General features: G+C 36.7%; 1 protein-coding gene across 4 annotated transcripts in view; it reads left to right on the top strand.

Annotated features, from left to right (window-relative positions):
• Window positions 1–20,937, top strand: part of GALNT13 (polypeptide N-acetylgalactosaminyltransferase 13) — a 573,465-nt gene that overhangs the window by 335,212 nt on the left and 217,316 nt on the right. For all 4 annotated transcript variants that reach the window (XM_066279813.1, XM_066279812.1, XM_066279811.1 and 1 more), the window contains exon 8: window positions 19,494–19,611. In XM_066279813.1, the coding sequence (XP_066135910.1) occupies window positions 19,494–19,611 (118 nt within the window). The remainder of the gene's footprint in view (window positions 1–19,493; window positions 19,612–20,937) is intronic.

Here is a 20,937-nt window from a genome sequence, read left to right as displayed (position 1 = left end):
GTATTTGTCTTTCTCTGACTGACTTATTTCACATAGCATGATACCCTTAGGTCCATCCATGCTGTCCCAAATGGTAACATTTTGTTCCTTTTTATGGCCATTTATTATTCATACTTTTTAAATATTTTTTCTTCTTCTTTTTAAAGAAGGCCCTTAACATTTATTGTAATACTGGTTTGGTGGTGATTAACACCTTTAGCATTTTCTTTCTTTTTTAAAATTTATTTTATTTTATTTAATTTATTGGGGTGATATTGGTTAATAAGATTACATAGGTTTCAAGTATACATTGCTAGGTTACATGAGCTATATATTGTATCCTGTACCCACCACTCAAAGTCTAACCATTTTCCATCATCATATATTGCCCCCCTTAGCCCTTTACTATACCTATACTTCCATTCCTCTGGTAACTACCATACAGTTATTGTGTCTGTGAGTTTCAGTTTTATATCCTACATATGAGTGAAATCACATGGTTCTTAGCTTTTTCTGAATGACTTATTTTGCTTAGCATAATATTCTCAAGGTCCATCCATGTTGCAAATGGCAGGATTTGATCTTTTTTTTACAGCAGAGTAGCATTTGATAGTATACATATACCATATCTTCTTTATTCAGTCCTCTATTAAATGACACTTGGGTTGTCTCCACATCTGGGCCATCCTAAATAATGCTACAGTGATCATAAAGGTACATACATTTTTGCAACTAAATGTTTTTTAGTTTCTCAGATAGCATCCCTGAAGATTAATTGCTGGGTCGTGTGGTAACTCTATTCATAATTTTTTGAGGAACTACCATACTATTATCTCTAGAGGCTGTACCAGTTTATATTCTCACCAACAGTGAGTGAAAGTTTCTTTTTTTTCTACAGCCTCTCCAACATTTGTTTTTACCCATCTTGTTGGTAATAGACATTCTAACATGTGAGTTAGTATCTCATTGTAGTTTGATTTGCAGTTCTGTAATAGCTAGTGAAGTTGAGGATCTTTTTAGATATCTGTTGGCCATTTGTATGTCTTCTTGAGAGTAGTGTCTGTTTAGGTCCTCTGACCATTTTCTTTAATTGGATTGTTTGTTTGGTGTTGAGTAATATGAGTTCTTTACTTATTTTGGATATTAACCCCTTGTTGGAGCTTTTGTTTGCAAATAGAATCAATCTTGTATTTGATTTGTTACCTTTTTAAATTGCTGTTGGTTTTTTTGCTATGCAGAAACATTTTATTTTTATATAGTCCCATTCATTTATTTCTGCCTTTACTTCCCTTGCATTTAGGGTCAAGTTTATAAAATGTTTTTTAAGGTCAAGTTTTGTGACCCTGACCAGTTACTTAGTGGTAGACCATTGGCTCAGTGTGTAGATGTCCCGGGTCCAATTCCTGGACAGGACACACAGGAGAAATGGCCATCTGCTTCTCCACTCCTCCCCCTGTGCCTCCCCCCCTCTCTCCCTCTCTCTCTCTATCTCTCTCTATCTCTATCTCTTTCCCTCCTGTAGCCATGGCTTGGTTGACCTCAGGTGTTAAGGATAGCTCAATGGCCTCTGCCTCAGGTGCCAGTAAGGGCTTGGTTGCTGAGCAACGGAGCAACACCTCAGATGGGCAAAGCATCACCCACTAGTGGGTTTGCTGGATAGATCCCAGTCAGGATGCATGTGGGATTTTGTCTCTCTGCCTCCCCTCCTCTCACTGAATTAAAAAACAACAACAAAAAAAAGATCAAGGTTTATAAGTTCAGTACCTATATTTTCTTCTGTGTAATTTTTTTTCAAATCTTATGTTTTGAACTTAGATCCATTTTAATTCTTTCTATACATGAGGACAAACTTTAATCTAGTTTTATTCTTTTTCATATAACTTGTCAAATTTTCCCAGCACCACTTATTAAAGGGGTTTTCTTCATTGTTTGTTTTTGGCTCCTGTAACAAAAATCATTTTCTCATATGCATGTGGTTTTATTTCTGGGCTCTCGACTCTATTCCATTGGTCTGTGTGTCTTTTTACTGCTAATACCATGCTGCTTTGATTATCATTGCTATATAGTTTAATTTAAAGTCAGATAGTGTGTCTGACCAGGCAGTGGCGCAGTGGATAGAGCATTGGGATGCGGAGGACCCAGGTTCGAGACCCCGAGGTTGTCAGCTTGAGCGTGAGCTTATCTGGTTTGAGCAAAGCTCACCAGCTTGAACCCAAGGTTGCTGTCTTGAGCAAGAGGTCACTTGATCTGCTGAAGTCCCACGGTCAAGGCACATATGAGAAAGCAATCAATGAACAACTAAGGTGTCGCAACAAAAACTGATGATTGATGCTTCTCATCTCTCTCCGTTTCTGTCTGTCTGTCCCTATCTATCCCTCTCTCTGACTCTCTCTCTCTGTCTCTGTAAAAAAAAAAAAAAAAAAAAGAAGAAAATAAAGTCCGATAATGTGATATTTCTGGCTTTATTCTGTTTTCTCAGGATTCCTTTTGCTGTTCACGGTCTTTTGTGGACCCATGCAAATCTGATGACTTTTTTGTTATATTCCTTTAAAAATAATATTGAGATATTGAGGAGAATTTCATTAAATCTGTGTAATACGTTAGGTAAGATGTCATTTTAACAATGGTGATTCTTCCAATCTATGAACATGGAATATCTTTTTATTTTATTGTGTCTTTTAAATTTTTTTTAATAATGCTTTGCAGCTTTCAGTAGATAGGTCCTTTACATTCTTTGTTAAACTTATTCCTAGGTATTTTTAATTTTTTATTGCAAGTGAAAAAGAAATTTTCTTTAAAATTTCTTTTTCTGAAGTATCATTAGCATATAAATATGCAGTGGATTTTTGTATATTAATTTTGCATCCTGAAACTGTATTGTATTTATTTATTATTTCTAATAGTTATTTGGTGAAGTCTTTAGAATTTTTATATACAAACTTGTGTCTTTTGAAAAAATTGACACTTTTTGTTCATTCCCAATTTGGATACCTTTTATTTCTTTCTCTTGCCCAGCTTCTCTGGTTAGGACCTCCAGACTGTTTTGATTAAGAATGGTGAGAGTGGCCATCCTTGTCTTGTTTCTGATTTTAGAGGAAATGCCTTTCATCATTGAGTATGATATTAGCTGAAGATTTTTCATATATGGTTTTTATTATGTTGAATTTTTCTTCTATACCCATTTTATTGAGTGTTTTAATCATAAATAGATGTTGTATCTTTTTCTGTATCTAATGATAAAATTGTAGGATTTTTATATTTTATTTTGTTAATGCAGTGTATGACATGGATAAAGTTGCATATGCTGAGCCATCTCTGTGTTCCTAGAATTAATACCACTTGATTGTAATGTATTATTTTTTAATGTATTGTCATATTTGATTTGTTAGTATTTTGCCTAACAAATAGTAACTTACCTGTTTCTTCTAGGTTTTTTAATCTAATGGCATATAGTCTTTCATAGTATTATAGTATGATTCTTTGTATTTCTGTGATGTCTATGGTAACTCTTTCATTCCAATTTTTGTTTCTGTTTCTTTTTCTTTAGTGAGTCTAGCCAAGGATTTGTCAATTTTATTAACCTTTTCAAACAACCAGGTCTTTTTTTGTCCTAATTCTTTGTATAGCTTTTTTGTTCCTTCTTTCCTTCATTTCAACTCTGTCAACCAGTGGACCTTTGTGGTACTCCTCCTGTACCTCTACCCAATCCTGGGATTACTCATAGAATGTTCCCTTCATTCAAAGGAAAAGTTCTTCTGTAGTACCAGTTCTAGGGTTTGCAGATAATGTGCTCTGCAACCTGACACAAATGAGAAGGGGAGGCTAAGAGAAAGTTCCATGGCTTTGTTTCTCTGTCTGAAATGTAGGTTGCCAGAAAACTGTGGCAACACTTCTGTGCTTGGTCCCTGCCAAGGGCACTGGACTCAGCACAGCTCATACTGCTCACCCCCATGGAATGTTCAATGAATCTCTTCACTCCTCTTAGCTGAAGGAAGTGCCAGCCACAACTTGTGGCTACCCTCTCTGGCTGAGACCTGCCGTGAGCTTCTGGGTGCAGGGCTGCAACCATGGTGCTTTGAGCTAGTCTCCCTTCTGGTTTGCTCCCACTTGCCCATCTTTACACATTGCAATGCATGCATCTCTCTGGTGTGTTTATGCATTGATCAGGGAATTCTTTGTAGAATTCTAGTTATTCAAATTGTTAAAACTTCAAAAGGAGAAAGCAAGGGGATCTTTAAAAGGAGAAAGCAAGGGGATCTCTTGCGCTACCATTCCTCTGATGTCACTCTCTTATAACTTTTTCTTGTTAGTAAAGCTCGTTACCTATCCTTTGATTCTCAATGATAACTTTTCTGGGTAGAGTAATCTTGGTTGTAGGTACTTGCTTTTCATCACTTTGAATATTTTTTTTTTTAACAAGAACAGAGAGAGAGTCAGAGAGAGGGATAGATAGGGACAGACAGACAGGAACGGAGAGAGATGAGAAGCATCAATCATCAGTTTTTTGTTGTGACACCTTAGTTGTTCATTGATTGCTTTCTCATATGTGCCTTGACCAAGTAACCCCTTGCTCGAGACAGCAACCTTGCGTCCAAGCTGGTGAGTGCTTTGTTCAAGCCAGATGAACCCGTGCTCAAGCTGACGACCTCAGGGTCTCGACCCTGGGTCCACTGCATCCCTGTTCGATGCTCTATCCACTGAGCCCCCGCCTTGTCAGGCTGAATATTTCTTGTTATTTGCTCTGGCCTGCAAAGTTTCTATTCAGAAATTAGCTGACAGTCTTAAGGGAGCTCCTTGTAGGTAACTCACTGCTTTTCTCTTTCTGCTTTTAAGTTTCTTTCTCTGTCTTTAACCTTTGGCATTTTAATTATGATGTGTCCTGGTTTGTGCCTCTTTGGGTTTGTCTTGTTTAGAAATCTCTGTACTCTCTGGACTTGTATGTCTATTTCCTTTACCAGGTTAGGGAAGTCTTTTGTCATTTTTTTTCAAATAGATTTGCACTTTCTTCTTCTCTCTCTTTTTCTTCTGGCATTCCCATGATGTGAATGTTTTTATGCTTGAAGTTTTCCCAGAGACTTCTTATACTATTCTCATTCTTTTTCTTTGCTTTTATTTCTGAATTTCTGATTGGGTGTTTTCTTCTTCCTTATATTCCAAATTGCTGATTTACTTTTCAGATTCATCCATTCTACTGTTGATTCCCTATATTTTGTTTTGTTTCAGTTAGTGTATTTTTCATTTCTGTTTGGTTATTTTTTATGGTGTCCATGACCTTTTTTAAACTGTTGATGTTCTCACTAAGTTCCTTGAGACTCCTTATAACCATTATTTTGAAGTATGTAGTAGTTGGCTTGCCTCTGTTTCATTTAATTCATTTTTTGGAGATTTTTTCTGTTCTTTTATTTGGGACCAATTTCTTTGTCTCCTTATTTTGGCTGTTTCCTTGTGTTTGTTTCTATATAATAAGAAGAGAGCCCTGGCCGGTTGACTCAGTGGTAGAGCATCGGCCTGGCGTGCAGGAGTCCCAGGTTCGATTCCCAGCCAGGGCACACAGGAGAAGCACCCATCTGCTTCTCCACCCTTCCCCCTCTCCTTCCTCTCTGTCTCTCTCTTCCCCTCCTGCAGCCAAGGCTCCATTGGAGCAAAGTTGGCCCGAGTGCTGAGGATGGCCTCTACCTCAGGCGCTAGAATGGCTCTGGTTGCAACAGAGCAGCACCCCAGATGGGCAGAGTGTCACCCCCTGGTGGTCATGCCGGGTGGATCTCAGTCGGGCACATGCAGGAGTCTGTCTGACTGCTTTCCCGTTTCCAACTTCAGAAAAATACAAAAAAAAAAAAAAAAAGCAGAGACAGTCCATCTTTCAGTCTTTGTAAAGTGACCTTTAGTAGTAGGTATCCTGTAGGACCCAAGGGTGGAGCCTTCCCAGTCACCCAAGCAGGGCTCTCCATGTGTGCCCTGTATGTGGACTGTGTGCACTCCCTTGTGTCATTGAGTCTTGATTGCTGTTGGCACATCACCTGGAGAAATTAACCCTCAGTTCAATTGGCTTAGAGTACAGCCTCCAACTGCATCAGAGGAGCTGCTGTTTAGGAGCTGACCCTACAGAGCAGGGCTTGCTCCAGTAGGGCTTTGGTGCCCAGTGAGTCTACCTCCTAAGTGTGTTGCTCATGGAGGTAGTAGGCTTGTAATCCAGCATGATCTGAAGCTTTCCACCAGATGCACTAGCTCTGGTGCCTCCTTGGAGGTGCAGGGTCAGCCACCACCTGTGCCCTGTTGGGGGTCACCTTGCAGGAGCTATAGAGTGATCTTCTGATTACTGCTACCTGCTACTTGTGCTGGACTTGCTGAGGCTCAGGGGAAACTAAGATGTGAACCAGAGTCAGCTCCTGCTAATGCTGAGCCTAGGGCTATTAGAGTACAGGGCACACTGAGACCAGATGCTGCTTATTTCAGAGATTTTAGGAAAGTCCAGAGTATGAGCCAAGTCAAGTCTTTTGTATGGAAAAGCTACTGCAAAAAGGTTTGGTTGGGTCACAAGTGAGGTCGGGTGGAGTTTCAGGGAATCAACAGGGTCTGGCTATCAGTGTTAGGTTGATGGTTTTTCAGATACGGTGCCCACCCACTGGATCTGTGAGGAAGGACTCAACAGAGGAATAGTGTCCTCTGGTAGCACATCTGTCTGGGAGAAAGCTGCCCCTCTAGCCTTTGCCCTGAAGTCAGTCTGTTAAGTTTCTCCCTGTATGTCCCTGGCACCTTTCAAGCTTCTATCCCGGGGCTGGAGCTTAGAACTTGTAAGTCTGAATCTCAGTAAGCTGTACATGGGCCCTTGAAGAGGAACTGCCTGGGATTCCAGAACCCTCCATGTCCCTCAGCCACAATCCCTGCTGGCTTTTATAGCCAGCAGTTATAGCGACTGTTTGTCCAGGCACAGGAACCTTGGGCTGAGAGTTCTGAAAGGGGCTGAGATACCTCGCTCCATAGGGAATACCAGTGTAGTTGAGATACCTCCCCTAATTTTTAACCACCACATGTGGTTGTGGGACCAGCCCCTTCTCTGTCTCCGCCTCTCCTACCAGTCTTGATGTGGCTTCTTCTGTGTATCCTTACCTAGAGAACTTATGTTCAGCTACATCTCAGGCAGTTATGAATGATGGTTGTTCTGAAATATTGTTGCAATTTGGATGGGGTTATGGGAGGTTCCAAGTACCACATTCACCTATGCCACCATTCTGACTAGAACCTCACTTTATTTTCTCACAGAGTGAAAAGGTAGATAATAAAGGGTAGCCAACATTCATAGTAATTTATTGATCTCATTCGTGAAAGTGAAGATCTAGATAGAAATCTGACCTTATCTCTCGTCTTTCATTATTGAAAATATAACATGAAATAGCCAACTAGTTATATTTATGTAGTTTTCTCGTAGTAACACAGAGAGCTGATAAAAATCTATGTTTTATTTGTGTCCCTTAGTAACTACACAGTATTTCACTTTCTAAATTGCTGAGGGAGCTGGAGCAAGAGAAAGAGAAACTTATCTTTGCTGATGTTTCTAGTTATTTATGGAAAAAGGTTAATTAATTCACAGGCTATGTTGTAACAGCCTGCAGGTGATTTTCATCAGTGTAGCTATCATGTGAACTTTCTTTGTACTTGTAATCTATTACTTGAAGATGTGAAGGTTTTTCTCACATTTGTACAAACAGATTAATCATTCTGGGTGTTGAAGACATTTTTTTTTCCTTGTTGATTAACAGAATTCTAAATAGCTAAAGTGATTAAAATGAGGTTGGAATTTTAGTTTTCTTAGTGGAATGCTTCATTTAAAATGTCAGTTAAGACAGAACTTCCTAGTGACTATAATTGGCTAGTTTAGTCATCACTTAGAATAAAATCATGAGTCTGTATACATAGAGAACTTTAAACTTGTGACCTAACCTTAGTTATACCACATTTAAAGTATATTTTATAATTGTTATTATTATTATTTTATAGTCAACCTCTAGGCTTTTATATTTAATTTTGATAATAAATGGAGTTTGTGAAATACTTGGTATTTGTGAAGAAGTTACGAGTATAGAGTAATAGCACACACAATCCCTGGTATTTAGTTTTCTTTAGTCAGTACACTCCCCTTAATATTTCAGTAGTCAAATTATTTGAGTTTTCAGGAATATCTTAATTATATATGCAACAGTAGAGTAATCAAATTGTTAAACCAGAGGTCATAGACCAGGACTTCGCATGTCATATATGCTCTTTAGGCAAATTTTACTTAGCATACTTCATGTTTTAAACTTTAATTATTATCATCATTTAAAAAATGAGATGTTTAAAATGAAAATCAGGATTTCTAGCTGTTCTTGAGAAGTCAGAAGGTCTTGCTTTTATGGTCCACTGCTCCTAACTGGCACCATAAGGTGGGGTTGAGTAGAAGCTACCCTTATAGTAGTAGCACGAATGTTTAGTGCAATCCCCACAATTCCTTTTTTGTGTTCATGAGGATCAGTTGCTACTTTGTCATCATTGTTATACTTCAGAAAATATTTGTATCTGTTTCCCAATCAAAGGTTAGAAATAGGCTTACTGCAACTAATCACTCCACATATTGATTTTATTTATCTGATTATAATCTTTAATTTGTGACCTTTGACTAATAGGATACTGCCTGGGAAATAGCTGAGTTTTCTTTTTTTCTTTTTTTTTTTTTTTTTCTTCTGAAGCTGGAAACGGGGAGAGACAGACAGACTCCCGCATGTGCCCGACCGGGATCCACCCGGCACGCCCACCAGGGGCGACGCTCTGCCCACCAGGGGGCGATGCTCTGCCCCTCCGGGGCGTCGCTCTGCGGCGACCAGAGCCACTCCAGCGCCTGGGACAGAGGCCAAGGAGCCACCCCAGCGCCCGGGCCATCCTTGCTCCAACGGAGCCTTGGCTGCAGGAGGGGAAGAGAGAGACAGAGAGGAAGGAGGGGGTGGGGGGTGGAGAAGCAAATGGGCACTTCTTCTGCGCGCCCTGGCCGGGAATCGAACCCGGGTCCCCCGCACACCAGGCCGACGCTCTACCGCTGAGCCAACCGGCCAGGGCCAATAGCTGAGTTTTAAAGCATTAAACAAGTTAGCCTTGCATGAGTATGCACATACATAACCAAATGGAATAGCAATTAGTAGCATAAATTATCTGGTAGTGCAGGTAATATCCCTGCCAAGTCATTTAATTAATTCAGGAGCTGTTTTATGCATTTTTTTCTAATACATATAACTTTTGAGTTGATTAGTTCAGGCTATTGAAATGAATTTGATTCCATATGCAAATACAAGTTGTGCACCGGGGTAAATTCTGCCCATAGAGAGATAAATAAGGCATTCACTGCTGTAAGTTGCTTGCTGTCTGAGATGGGCTATATTGTATACTAGACAAGGGAAGGAGGTCAACATATGTGGTCAGAGTGTGGATACACAGGAGTTAAACTATATCAATTGGTATAATTGTGTGTGCTTCTGGAAAAGAATCCACTTTTGATTTTATTTATTGCATTAGTCTCTTAATTATGCCCTATAAGTAACCCTCAATAGTTATACAGATAATAGTTTCTACTTAATTTTTTAATTATTAAAATAGACATTTTATTCAAAACTTACAGGTTATTCATTAATTCTTTTCTTTACCATTTATTTTTTTATAGACTCTTTTGCATTTATTTATTTATTTATTTATTATAAATATTCTTAATATGACTTCTTTCATTTTTACTTGGAGTATCATGTTCAGTATCTTCCTAAAGTAAAACAAAAGAGTTTTATAATTTCTTGTAGTTCTTGCTGTAGTAATAAGTCAAACATAGATGCAGTTATGACTTTTTATTTCTGACACATTTCACTTACTTTGATATTCCTTTTTAGTAACATTTGTCTGATCTCATACCTTTATTTTTCTTTCAAAGAATTAGGAATTTATAAAGAAGATCAAATAAATAACACTATTAGTAACAGCTCAGATGACAATCCTTGTGTCTTTTGAAAAACTCATATAAATAGTATATTATTGAAGAAGCTTAAAGCTAGCTTTGGAGAATCTGGGTTTTATTTAAAGCTCCTCCAATTGAGAAATTATCTAGTCTTCTCAACTATTAAATGGAAAATTATTCTTACTCCCTTGCTTAACTCATGAAGTGATACAAAACGTTAACTGAGAAATGTATTTGAAAGGAGATATTTTAAACTTAATTTTGATTTTAAATATTGCATTGCATAATAACTATGATAAATATCTAAAACATAATGAAGCAGAACACTAATAGGCTATTTCTTTTAATATTGTTATATTTATTTTCTGATAACATTTCTCTACAATTTAACACTTGATGTATCCTGAGGATTTTCCTATGACATTAATTTTTTTTTTACAAATGAAAATTTTAATAGCTGCTAATATCTCAAATATTTACTTAGCTTTTCATGGCCAATTATTTTTGGCCATTATGTCTTCTTATCTACAGTTCTTTCAAATGATGTGGTCTCTTTAGATAAGCAGACAATATGGAATTTGTTTTAATATTGATACTTTCTGCCAATTTATTCTCTTCAATTTGTGCTTCCTCTCGTAATTGTAATAAATGAAAAATACTTATTTTATTCTGTAAAATGTTATAAAATGTAAAGAAATGTTTCTTACTTAGTAGCAACTAATAATGTGGTTCTTAACTTTTAACTCAGATATTCTCTATTAGGTTTCTCTCAGTCCAATATATACTGCTCACAAAAATTAGGGGATATTTCAAAATGAATATAAAGTGATTAAAAAAAGTAAGCATTTTATTTTTTTTATTAGACAAGAACATTGGAAAAGCAAATGACAAGTCAAAAAATGTTCAATTATGCAGATGAGGTGCAAAACCAACTTTTATTTTATTGGTGAAAATGCACTATACAAAAGGCTGAAAGTACTGTCTGCACATTCTCTCATCCCCTAATTTTTGTGAGCAGTGTACTTTTAAATTGGAAGAGAGAAGCACAGGTAAATTCTCTCAAATCCTGTGAGACACTTCTTTACAATAGGAGATACTAAGGCAACAGTGCTGTGGAAAGGTCAAGGTCGTGAGGAGAACAAAAACTTCAATATAAATAGTTGAACTTTGGAATGTTCAAGTGTTCTACATTCTTACTAATTCATGTTAAATCCTAATATATGTTGAATTTGAGAGAAAAACAATCCCACTTGGAATCTTTGAATTTATATTCTTTTGAGGAAAATAGTGTTTATATTATATTAATTTCTAGTGTTTTAGGGAATAATTCACAAGATTTTTCTAGAAATATGTTGAGATAAGAACCAAACAGGGCTGCCTGACTAGGCAGTAGCACAGTGGATAGAGCATTGAACTGGGTTGCAGAGGACCCAGGTTCAAAATCCTGAGATCTCCAGCTTGAGCACGGGCTCATCTGGTTTGAGCAAGGCTCACCACCTTGGACCCAAAGTCGCTGGTTTGAGCAAGGGGTTACTCGGTCTGCTGAAGGCCCGCAGTCAAAGCACATATGAGAGAGCAATTAATGAACAACTAAGGTGCTGCAATGAAGAATTGATGCTTCTCATCTCTCTGCCTTCCTGTCTGTCTGTCCTCCTATCTGTCCCTTTCTCTGTCTCTGTTACCAAAAAAGAAACAAACCCCAAACAAACAAAACAAAACAAATAAACAAAAAAACCCGGGTAATATAGAAAGCTTTCAAGGTAATAAATTAATTATTATATTAATATATGGAATCACTTTTTACAATATCCAAAATATTATAAAATATCAGATTTCAGGCCCTGGCCGGTTGGCTCAGCGGTAGAGCATCGGCCTAGCGTGCGGAGGACCCGGGTTCGATTCCCGGCCAGGGCACACAGGAGAAGCGCCCATTTGCTTCTCCACCCCTCCGCGCGCCTTCCTCTCTGTCTCTCTCTTCCCCTCCCGCAGCCAAGGCTCCATTGGAGCAAAGATGGCCCGGACGCTGGGGATGGCTCTGTGGCCTCTGCCTCAGGCGCTAGAGTGGCTCTGGTCGCAACATGGCGACGCCCAGGATGGGCAGAGCATCGCCCCCTGGTGGGCAGAGCGTTGCCCCTGGTGGGCGTGCCGGGTGGATCCCGGTCGGGCGCATGCGGGAGTCTGTCTGACTGTCTCTCCCTGTTTCCAGCTTCAGAAAAATGCAAAAAGTATATATATATATCAGATTTCAACTAGCTTGCTTATTTTAACTCATCCTTTACAGTGAAATTAAAAGGATAAGTAACAACTTGTACCAACTACTATGCATCCTCTTGGAAGCTAAGGGTTTTAACAGGTTGTAAAGATTATTAAAAAAGGGATTAAAAAATGACTATGCCTTTTTGGGGAATATAAATTTTTAAGAACATACCAGGAGTTTGATTTCAGTGCTTGTTGATAAACTAGTTCTTTGGCAGACAAATAAGGCGTTTGCCCATACTAAGCAAAACTTGAATTTTTTTTCTTATCCTTTAATAGCTCTGAAAACTATTTATGTTCCATAGATCCCACAGGATTTGAATAAGTTTCTTGCTTAGAGCTTAAGCCAGCATAAACTCTTATGGTTTCTATTTTACATTAAATTTCATCTTTTTACTCAAATATATTAATATGTTCAGATGCGTCTCTTGGTGTGCAATAACCACCAAACTTCCCACCTGTTTCTCTGTAAATCCTTTAATCACATTCAGCATTTGATTATTCTTCACTCTAATAAAAGAGTTGTTGTGCCTTTGTTTCTCTTCTACTTTTTATATTTGGGTATAGTGGACCGATTAAGGAAAGAAGAAGAGAGGCTCATGTTTCTATAACTGCAGTGGTTTAACCAAATGAAGTCATTATATGTTATGATATGAAAAATCATATTCTATGAATACTTTAGCTATTTATGCCTCATATTTGTATAAATTATAAAATATTTATGTTTATCATTTCTCTTTATTGTTCTTTATACTATATGAGAAATGTTATTAACACAGATGTAAACACTAACAGTCTACATATTGTGATATTTGACCAATGCAAATAACAGCCTAAAACTGAGCTATAGTTTTCCAAATCTTTCTTAGATTTTTTTCTTCAGACTCTTTGCTTATTTGCCAAGTAAGATTAAATAGAATCCTGATAGAGCAAAGGAAAAAATAGTGAGAAGAAATGATATTTCAATAACTGAAAGAAATTGCTTTGAAGAGCTGTGCTAAAACTCACACTCAAACATGGTTCATACATTTAGAACTGGAAATCAGGAAAACTGAATTTCTAGTTAACTACCTCAAGTCCTTCTCTGTATAAATTAAAGAATAAATTGAAAGATTACTGATTGGTAGATGGAAGGAAGGAAGGAAGGAAGGAAGGAAGGAAGGAAGGAAGGAAGGAAGGAAGGAAAGGAGGGAGGGCGGGAAGGAGGGAGGGAAAGAAAGTCAATTTTTTTTTAATTGATCCACTAACTACTTGGGAGTCCTTGAACAAGTTGTTTAAACACACTGGCTAAATTTAGTTGACCAAATCTGCAGGGTTCTGTAGCTCTAAAATATTATACTCCTATTAAAAATTAATTATATTTTGAAAACAAAAAAAAATAAAGCTGATAATAATCTTGGCAAACATGGATGTTTTCTCCTTTTTTAGTAAAAATAATATTTTAAACATGTAGTACTTACTTTGTGTTGGTACTATTCTAAGAGTGTTACATGCATTCACACATACATCCTCATTTTAGATATGATGAAATTGAGACAAAGAGTTGAAGTGGCTTGCTGAAATGAAAGTCACTCTATGGAGATGGGTTTTGAACCCCATCAGTATCTGTCTAGAAACTAAGTCCATACTCCTCTTAGAGTCTTCTTACTGTGAATCTGCTTTTCACACACATGGTGGTTATCCCAATATGAAATATGTCATTGTCTCAAAGGAAATATAGGCATTGCATTTATCATTATTTAATAATCAAATCTAGTCTATCATAATTTCTTTTGATTTTCTAACTTCTGGTGAACAGATTAAGTATGTTTTTATATCAGATGCTTACTTTTTGGAGTGCTTTAATATGCTACATTCTTACAAAGCTTTATATCTTTAATCTAACGTACTATCACACTGAATCCCTGAAACCTTTTAAAAAGAAGGCAAAAATTCTGGAATCAGTGAAGACAACTTTGTTACTCATTAATTTAGCATATATGAGCATAATGTTTTGTTATAATTTCAGAAATAAAATTACAGGTAATTTGAACATTTTAATATAGATTTTTTTATGTAGCCATGAAATAACATTGCTCATTTAGAAATTTTATTTATTCAATAAAGACTATTAATAGTCGAATACTATTAAACTAATATATTGACAATACTTACAAAAGTGGTGAAATGTATATAGACTTTAAAAATAATACTCAATAAGCAGTGACCAGTGCCTTGCAGGACAGACACAGGATGCTGCTATACAAGAAGGAGAAAGGGGAAGATTACGTCCAGGTCGCAGGGAAGAGGGTTTACTAAGCGCAGTCTGCATGGATATATAATCTTTGCAAGGTACTAAGTATAGAGCAGGTTTGAACATATAAAGGGCGTTTACGAAGGAAAATGCAAGTGACAAATGGACTTGAACATACATATCAAGGTGAGAAAGTGTGAAACACTTACTAGTAGCAGCTAACCACTCTAAATATGAGAAAGTAGTTCAAAGGAATGAAGGAGCTCAGAGGCTGACTCCAGATTTCTGGTTCCAGGATAAGAGGTTGAAATATATTCCTTAAAATAGGTTTTTGAACATCTGGTTAACGTTTTTAGAGGATTTTGATTTAGAGAAATTAATCTGGCCATAGTTTATAGAATAAATTTTGGAAGCAGCAGACTACAAGCAAGAGGATTCCATTAACGCACAGTTAGAAATAAGAGGACTAAGACTGTAGAGTGACCGTGATAACAGAGAACACAAATATGAGTCAACAATGCTTTGAAAAAAGTGGAAGTATTTGGGAAATGATTGAATGAGGCACAAAAAAGAAAGGTGCTGAGAGGCGCTTTCATCGTTTTGTATTACAGCTCTGGAAGGAAACAGAGATACGGAAACCGTGACACATTCTCAGTTCTGTGTCAAACACACTGAGCAGACTCAGGATTGTTTAAAGAAAACATCTAGGCCCTGGCCGGTTGGCTCAGCGGTAGAGCGTCGGCCTGGTGTGCGGGGGACCCGGGTTCGATTCCCCGCCAGGGCACATAGGAGAAGCGCCCATTTGCTTCTCCATCCCGCCCCCCTCCTTCCTCTCTGTCTCTCTTTTCCCCTCCCGCAGCCAAGGCTCCATTGGAGCAAAGATGGCCCGGGCGCTGGGGATGGCTCCTTGGCCTCTGCCCCAGGCGCTAGAGTGGCTCTGGTCGCAGCAGAGCGAAGCCCGGGAGGGGCAGAGCATCGCCCCTGGTGGGCGTGCCGGGTGGATCCCGGTCGGGCGCATGTCTGACTGTCTCTCCCCGTTTCTAGCTTCAGAAAAAAAAAAAAAAAAAAAAAAAAGAAAACATTTAGTGAGCAATTTAAAAAGCACTGAATGCAGAGGGAAGGGATGAAAAAAGAAACACAGATTATGAGTCAAACTCATAGAAGGGACAATTAGAGGCATATGACCGATGAGCTTATACAGATAGAGAAAGGTGCTACTGAGAGACCCTAGGACTAGGTAGAACTACATTTTGGGACAAAAGAAGATAATAATAATAATAATATGATTATTATTATTATTTTATTAAATGAGAGGCAGGGAGGCAGAGAGACAGACTCCCACATGTGCCCAGACTGACTGGGATCCACCAGGCAAGTCCCCTATGGGGAGATGCTCTGCCCATCTGGTGATGCTCCATTATTAGGCAACCCAGATATTTCAGTGCCTGAGACAGGGCCATGGCCTTGGAGCCATACTCAGCGCTTGGGGCCAAATTGCTTGAGCCACTCCAGTCATGGCCACAGGAGGGCAGGAGAGAGGGGGTGGGGAGTAGGAAAGGAGTGGAGAAGCAGATGGTTGCTTCTCCTCCGTGCCTTGACCTGAAATCGAACCTGAGACTTCCACATGCCAGACCGAAGCTCTGCTGCTGAGCCATCCTGCCAGGGTCAAAAGAAGATAATTATTAGGTGAACATTTGTAGAAAACAATATAAATTATATATTGTACTCATGTCACAGTAGTGAAACTAAGAACTTGACTAAGATCTGACAACTAGCAAGGGGAAGGCAGAGAAAGGGACATCAATAAGAATCATTAAATGAATAGTCTAGTTGGGAGAAGGAAAAATCTAGAGTGGTGCAATGGTAGTCTGAGAAAAAAGAACTTCTGACAAGGAAGTTGAATTGTGTTAAATCTTTTCAAAGGAAGACGTTCAGGAACGGCTATTGAAGTTCACAATCAATGAGGCTCTTTCAAAAAGAAGTTATTGTAGAGGTGGGAGCAAGATCCAGATTCTAGTTAGAAAGTCAAGAGGAGTTGAGGGAGTAAGTGCAAAGTCTTTTCAATAAGGTTACCAGTGAAGGGAATAGAAAATATATGTCCCTACTTGGAATGAAGAATAGGATGGCATGAAGGTATATTTTGATCTATCTAGTATAAAACTTAATTGAACTGTTTCATAAGCTCAAGGGGACAATCTAGAAGTCAAAGGCATAAAGTATAAAGGTAATATTTAATAAGTAGCTGAAAGGGTAGTCAGAATAAGAGCCAGCTGAAGGCACAAATATAAATGCTAGCCCATAATGGGAGGAGAGGAGATTATCTTTCCTTTGAGACAGAGGTAGGAAGAGTTCATAAGAAGATCTATCTATCTATCTATCTATCTATCATCTATTTATCTATTGAGAGAGAGTCTGAGGTGGAGAGTGAAGAAGTTCAGATTTTATACATTGACTCTATCTTAGTTTTTTGAGAAGAGTCCCAAATATTTGGAAAAGATTCAGTTTAAATGAGATAGGTGAGCAAATACATATAGATAAAAGGATTGTTAGCAGTTTGTGTACTAAGCAGAGAATGAGTAAAATGGACTCCAGTATGACTAGTTGACCTCATTGTACTTCTTCAATAATTCTGTGAGCTTAGCAGCAGAAATAGATGAGGAAAAGTGTAATTTTACCTATGCACTGATATTGACAAAAAGAGAATGTGTTTTATAAGGCAAGGAAAGAACCTAGGGTGCTAGACTAGTTTTTCCTTGACCTTATTAACTCCTTATTGTGTGCTGGGAACTGTGCTAAGCACTGTTGTTCTATTAATTTATCTTCACCTACCTACTGTGTGGTAGATCATGTTCATAGCCATTGAGCTGTTTATCCCCTTCCCCAAATCATTGAATTAGTTGCTTGATTTGATACTGTATAAACACAATCTTAAAAAGCATGTAATCTCAGTTAATTTAACTATAATTGAGGTTTTTAATTTTCTAGGCACCCTGAACACTTTTGGTCCACACAGGCATATGTAAACTGTTCATTAGGGATATTACAGAACAGTTGACTTAGAACAGAGCATGTTGCATAATGCTGGCTTTGCCCATAGTTATCACATAAGGAAAGGTCCCTGGACTATTTGTGAGAGCTGACATTGAAAGACAAAAAAATTCTCGTTTAGGAGTACATTTCCTGAGAAATACAGTATTTTTTTAAGAAGTTGTAATTTGATTTTTGTTACTTTTAAAGCATACGTGAAATTTATTTGAGTCATTCTGTGGTTAAATATGTAATTTATTGTAGCCATTTATGATACATTTTTCACCTATTTATAGAAATTATGACGAAAATATAAGATGAAAATCAATACGTGTATTTAACTTTATTAGTAAATAGGTAAGTAGATAGGCATTTGAACTGATCATTAAAAATGCATCACTTAACATTTTAAGCACTTAGTTGCATTATGATAGGATAATTGCAGCAGTTTTTGTTCTTCATTTCATTAAATAGGCTATCCAGCACTGTAATACCTTATATAGTTATTGCCATAGAGATCCAAAACCCCAATCAGGTGAGGGTTGTGGCTACCATAATTACCATCTGTTTTGCTTTGTTAATGTTTCTCATTATAACTCAGAAGGTCAATGAGACTGTTCCTGACAGGAACCCAGCAAGACTAGAAGTAATAAAACAGCTCTGAGACTAAGTGAGCCTATACTCCTCCAACTGATGGACAGATAATTACCTGATATAAAACAGTGAGGGCACTGGGAGGAATCAGGAACTTTGCAATATGGTAGCCATTCAAGTACAATATTATTGTATGTTTTTAATTGAAATACGCTTTTCAGTTAGGAGACATGAGCATATCCTGCGGCAGAAGAGGATATAATTTCAAGAAAAGCAAAACATCTTTTTTTTTTTTAATCTATTTCAGACTTCTTGGATGAGCATTCCAAATCTAAGTTACTAGATCAGTGTTTCTCATCTTTAAGAGCACATTACAATCACCTGGGAACTTTATACAATACCAAAAGTCTGGCTCAACTTCCTGTTAATCAAAACTGAATCTGTGGAGAGTGGTACCCAGGCATGAAAGGGCATTTTTAAAACTTCCTCGGGTGCTAACGTGCCAAGAAGGTTGAAAAGCACTGTACTGCAATAATCATTGCCAGTGTAGACATGTCTAGTTGTGATCAATTAGAATTTTCTTTTCTAGTTTCAATTTCTACTTATTGTATAGGAATACTTGTATAGGTCACATATCAACATTGCTGTAAAGATCTTTTACAATTAATTAATTAACAATTTTAATACTAAACATTGGACTCCTTAGTTCCTATAAAGTAATTCTGAATGTGAGAACCAAAGGCATTTATTTCTAAGAAAAAGTTTTAGCATCTGTGCCATATTTACTTTAAAACCTCTGAATAGCAAATGGGATTATGTTTATTCAGTGTTATATACTTAATTGTATCATTTTAATTAGATGAAGAGAAGAATAAGTGATTAGATGTAAAGCTCTGATGTTGAAAAACACTTTTGTAATTCTTATTAGATACCGATTGTCTATACACATTTTATAGCATTTAATATTTTTCATATTTAAACAAGCTATAGATCTTTTCATAGAAAAAAAAAAGCACTTCCACAGGTTTCTAGAGTTCACATTAAAACACTCTATAATTAGATGACAAAAGATCATAACTGGTAATTTCTCTTAAAGGGTAGTACTGAACTGAGAGCACTAACTTTGCTTTGCCTTTAAGAAGGAATGTAGATGTCCCCATGATCAGTGCACGGGTCCTCCCAGGTGTCTGTATGATCACCTGTTAGGGAAAGAGGCTACTCAAAATTTAGTTTTACAGAATATATGATAAAATGCTATTTACTATTTTTAAAACCTCTTACACCTCAGCTTTATGTTTCCAGTTTGAGATTTTTAAGTACTATTATTTTTAATTTAAAAATGTCTCAAAAATATTTGCTACAGTCTCATTAAACTCCACACATTGTTTTCAAAAGCTATTCTTTTCTTTTTGTTTTGTTTTGTTTTTTTTCAACTAGGACCCCTACTATGGCTGGTGGCCTATTTTCTATTGACAGAAACTACTTTGAAGAGATAGGAACTTACGATGCAGGAATGGATATCTGGGGTGGAGAGAATCTTGAAATGTCTTTTAGGGTAATTGCATTTTACTTTATTTTTTGACTCTGAACATACTATGCTGTTGCATGCACCTTTAGAGCTAGTAATTTACTGTCAAATATTTTATGTGAAGTGATGCAAAATACTGATCAGTTGGTCATTTTAATAACCATTTAGAAGATTTGTTAGAGTCTTTCGCATGCAATCTTTACTCTTAAATGGGAAATTATGGGTGATTTTTAAGTTTTCAGAAATAATTATTTTACTCATAGGGCAAAGACAGTAGGTCTTTCAGTGTTTGAAATAAAGAAGGGTTTTATTTTTCAATAAAGCATTACCCTATAAAATTAGTTTATATTTTTAAACTGAAACTTGGAAGTGTTTAAGTTATTTGAATTTTCCCTTACTGCCTGAGGTTATTCTCAAATAATTTTAAGAATAATCCATGCTGAAAGGAATTCTGGATAATTTTGTATATAGAGTGACTATTTTTGCAATCATAAACATAGTTTGATGAATCAGTTTAAGTAATGCAAATTCATGTATTAAATGACCTTCCAGGTAAATAAAAAGGATTTATCCTTCAGATATATTATGTTAGGAAGCATATACATAATATTAACATTTTGTTATATTCATAAATTTAAAATACAGACACATACATGTGCTTTCATACTAACTACTAAGTGCTAAAATGCTGTTTTTTTCTTCAAACCATGTATATCATTATTTTTAGGTGGAATAAGTTAATAACACTTGTTTTTCCTTTCTAGAATTTAACATGAAATATTCAAAACACTTTGCCAAAATTATAAATGCAATGAATTTTTAGAGTTTAGATACATTTATCTATTTTATATATATATATGTATGTATATATATGTATATGCATATATATGTATATATGTATATATATCTACAAACTTTAGAAAGGAAACTTTGTTTTTCACTAATGAAATATAAATATATCTAATATTCTTTAAGAAAAGTCCAAGATTGAAGATAATTACTTTTAATTTATATAATGGAGAATTTAATGGATTTTGCATAATCTGAATTATTTTAGGGACATTATAATGGCCTAGTTATACAATTTTTTGCTTATAAACTTCTCTTATAGTCAAATGTCTGAAAACATCATTAGTTAATGGAATTTTATTCTCCCATATTTGCTTATATACTTATAGTCTGATGCAACTTGCCCTACAAGACTTAATATCATACACAAGCGTGTCTTCTTGCATCAGGCACATGATACATCTTTGAATATCATTTAGTAACATTTAGGGACCCAACATTTTTAATTGGTGTGCTTCAGAAAATGTGAAAAGTAAGAGATGGCAATTAAAAAAAGGGAAGAAC

This window comes from Saccopteryx bilineata, chromosome 5, assembly GCF_036850765.1.
Source record: "Saccopteryx bilineata isolate mSacBil1 chromosome 5, mSacBil1_pri_phased_curated, whole genome shotgun sequence".
Lineage (NCBI taxonomy): Eukaryota > Metazoa > Chordata > Mammalia > Chiroptera > Emballonuridae > Saccopteryx > Saccopteryx bilineata.
The sequence above is the reverse complement of the archived record's forward strand: the minus strand, read 5'-3'. Positions and strand labels throughout refer to the sequence as shown.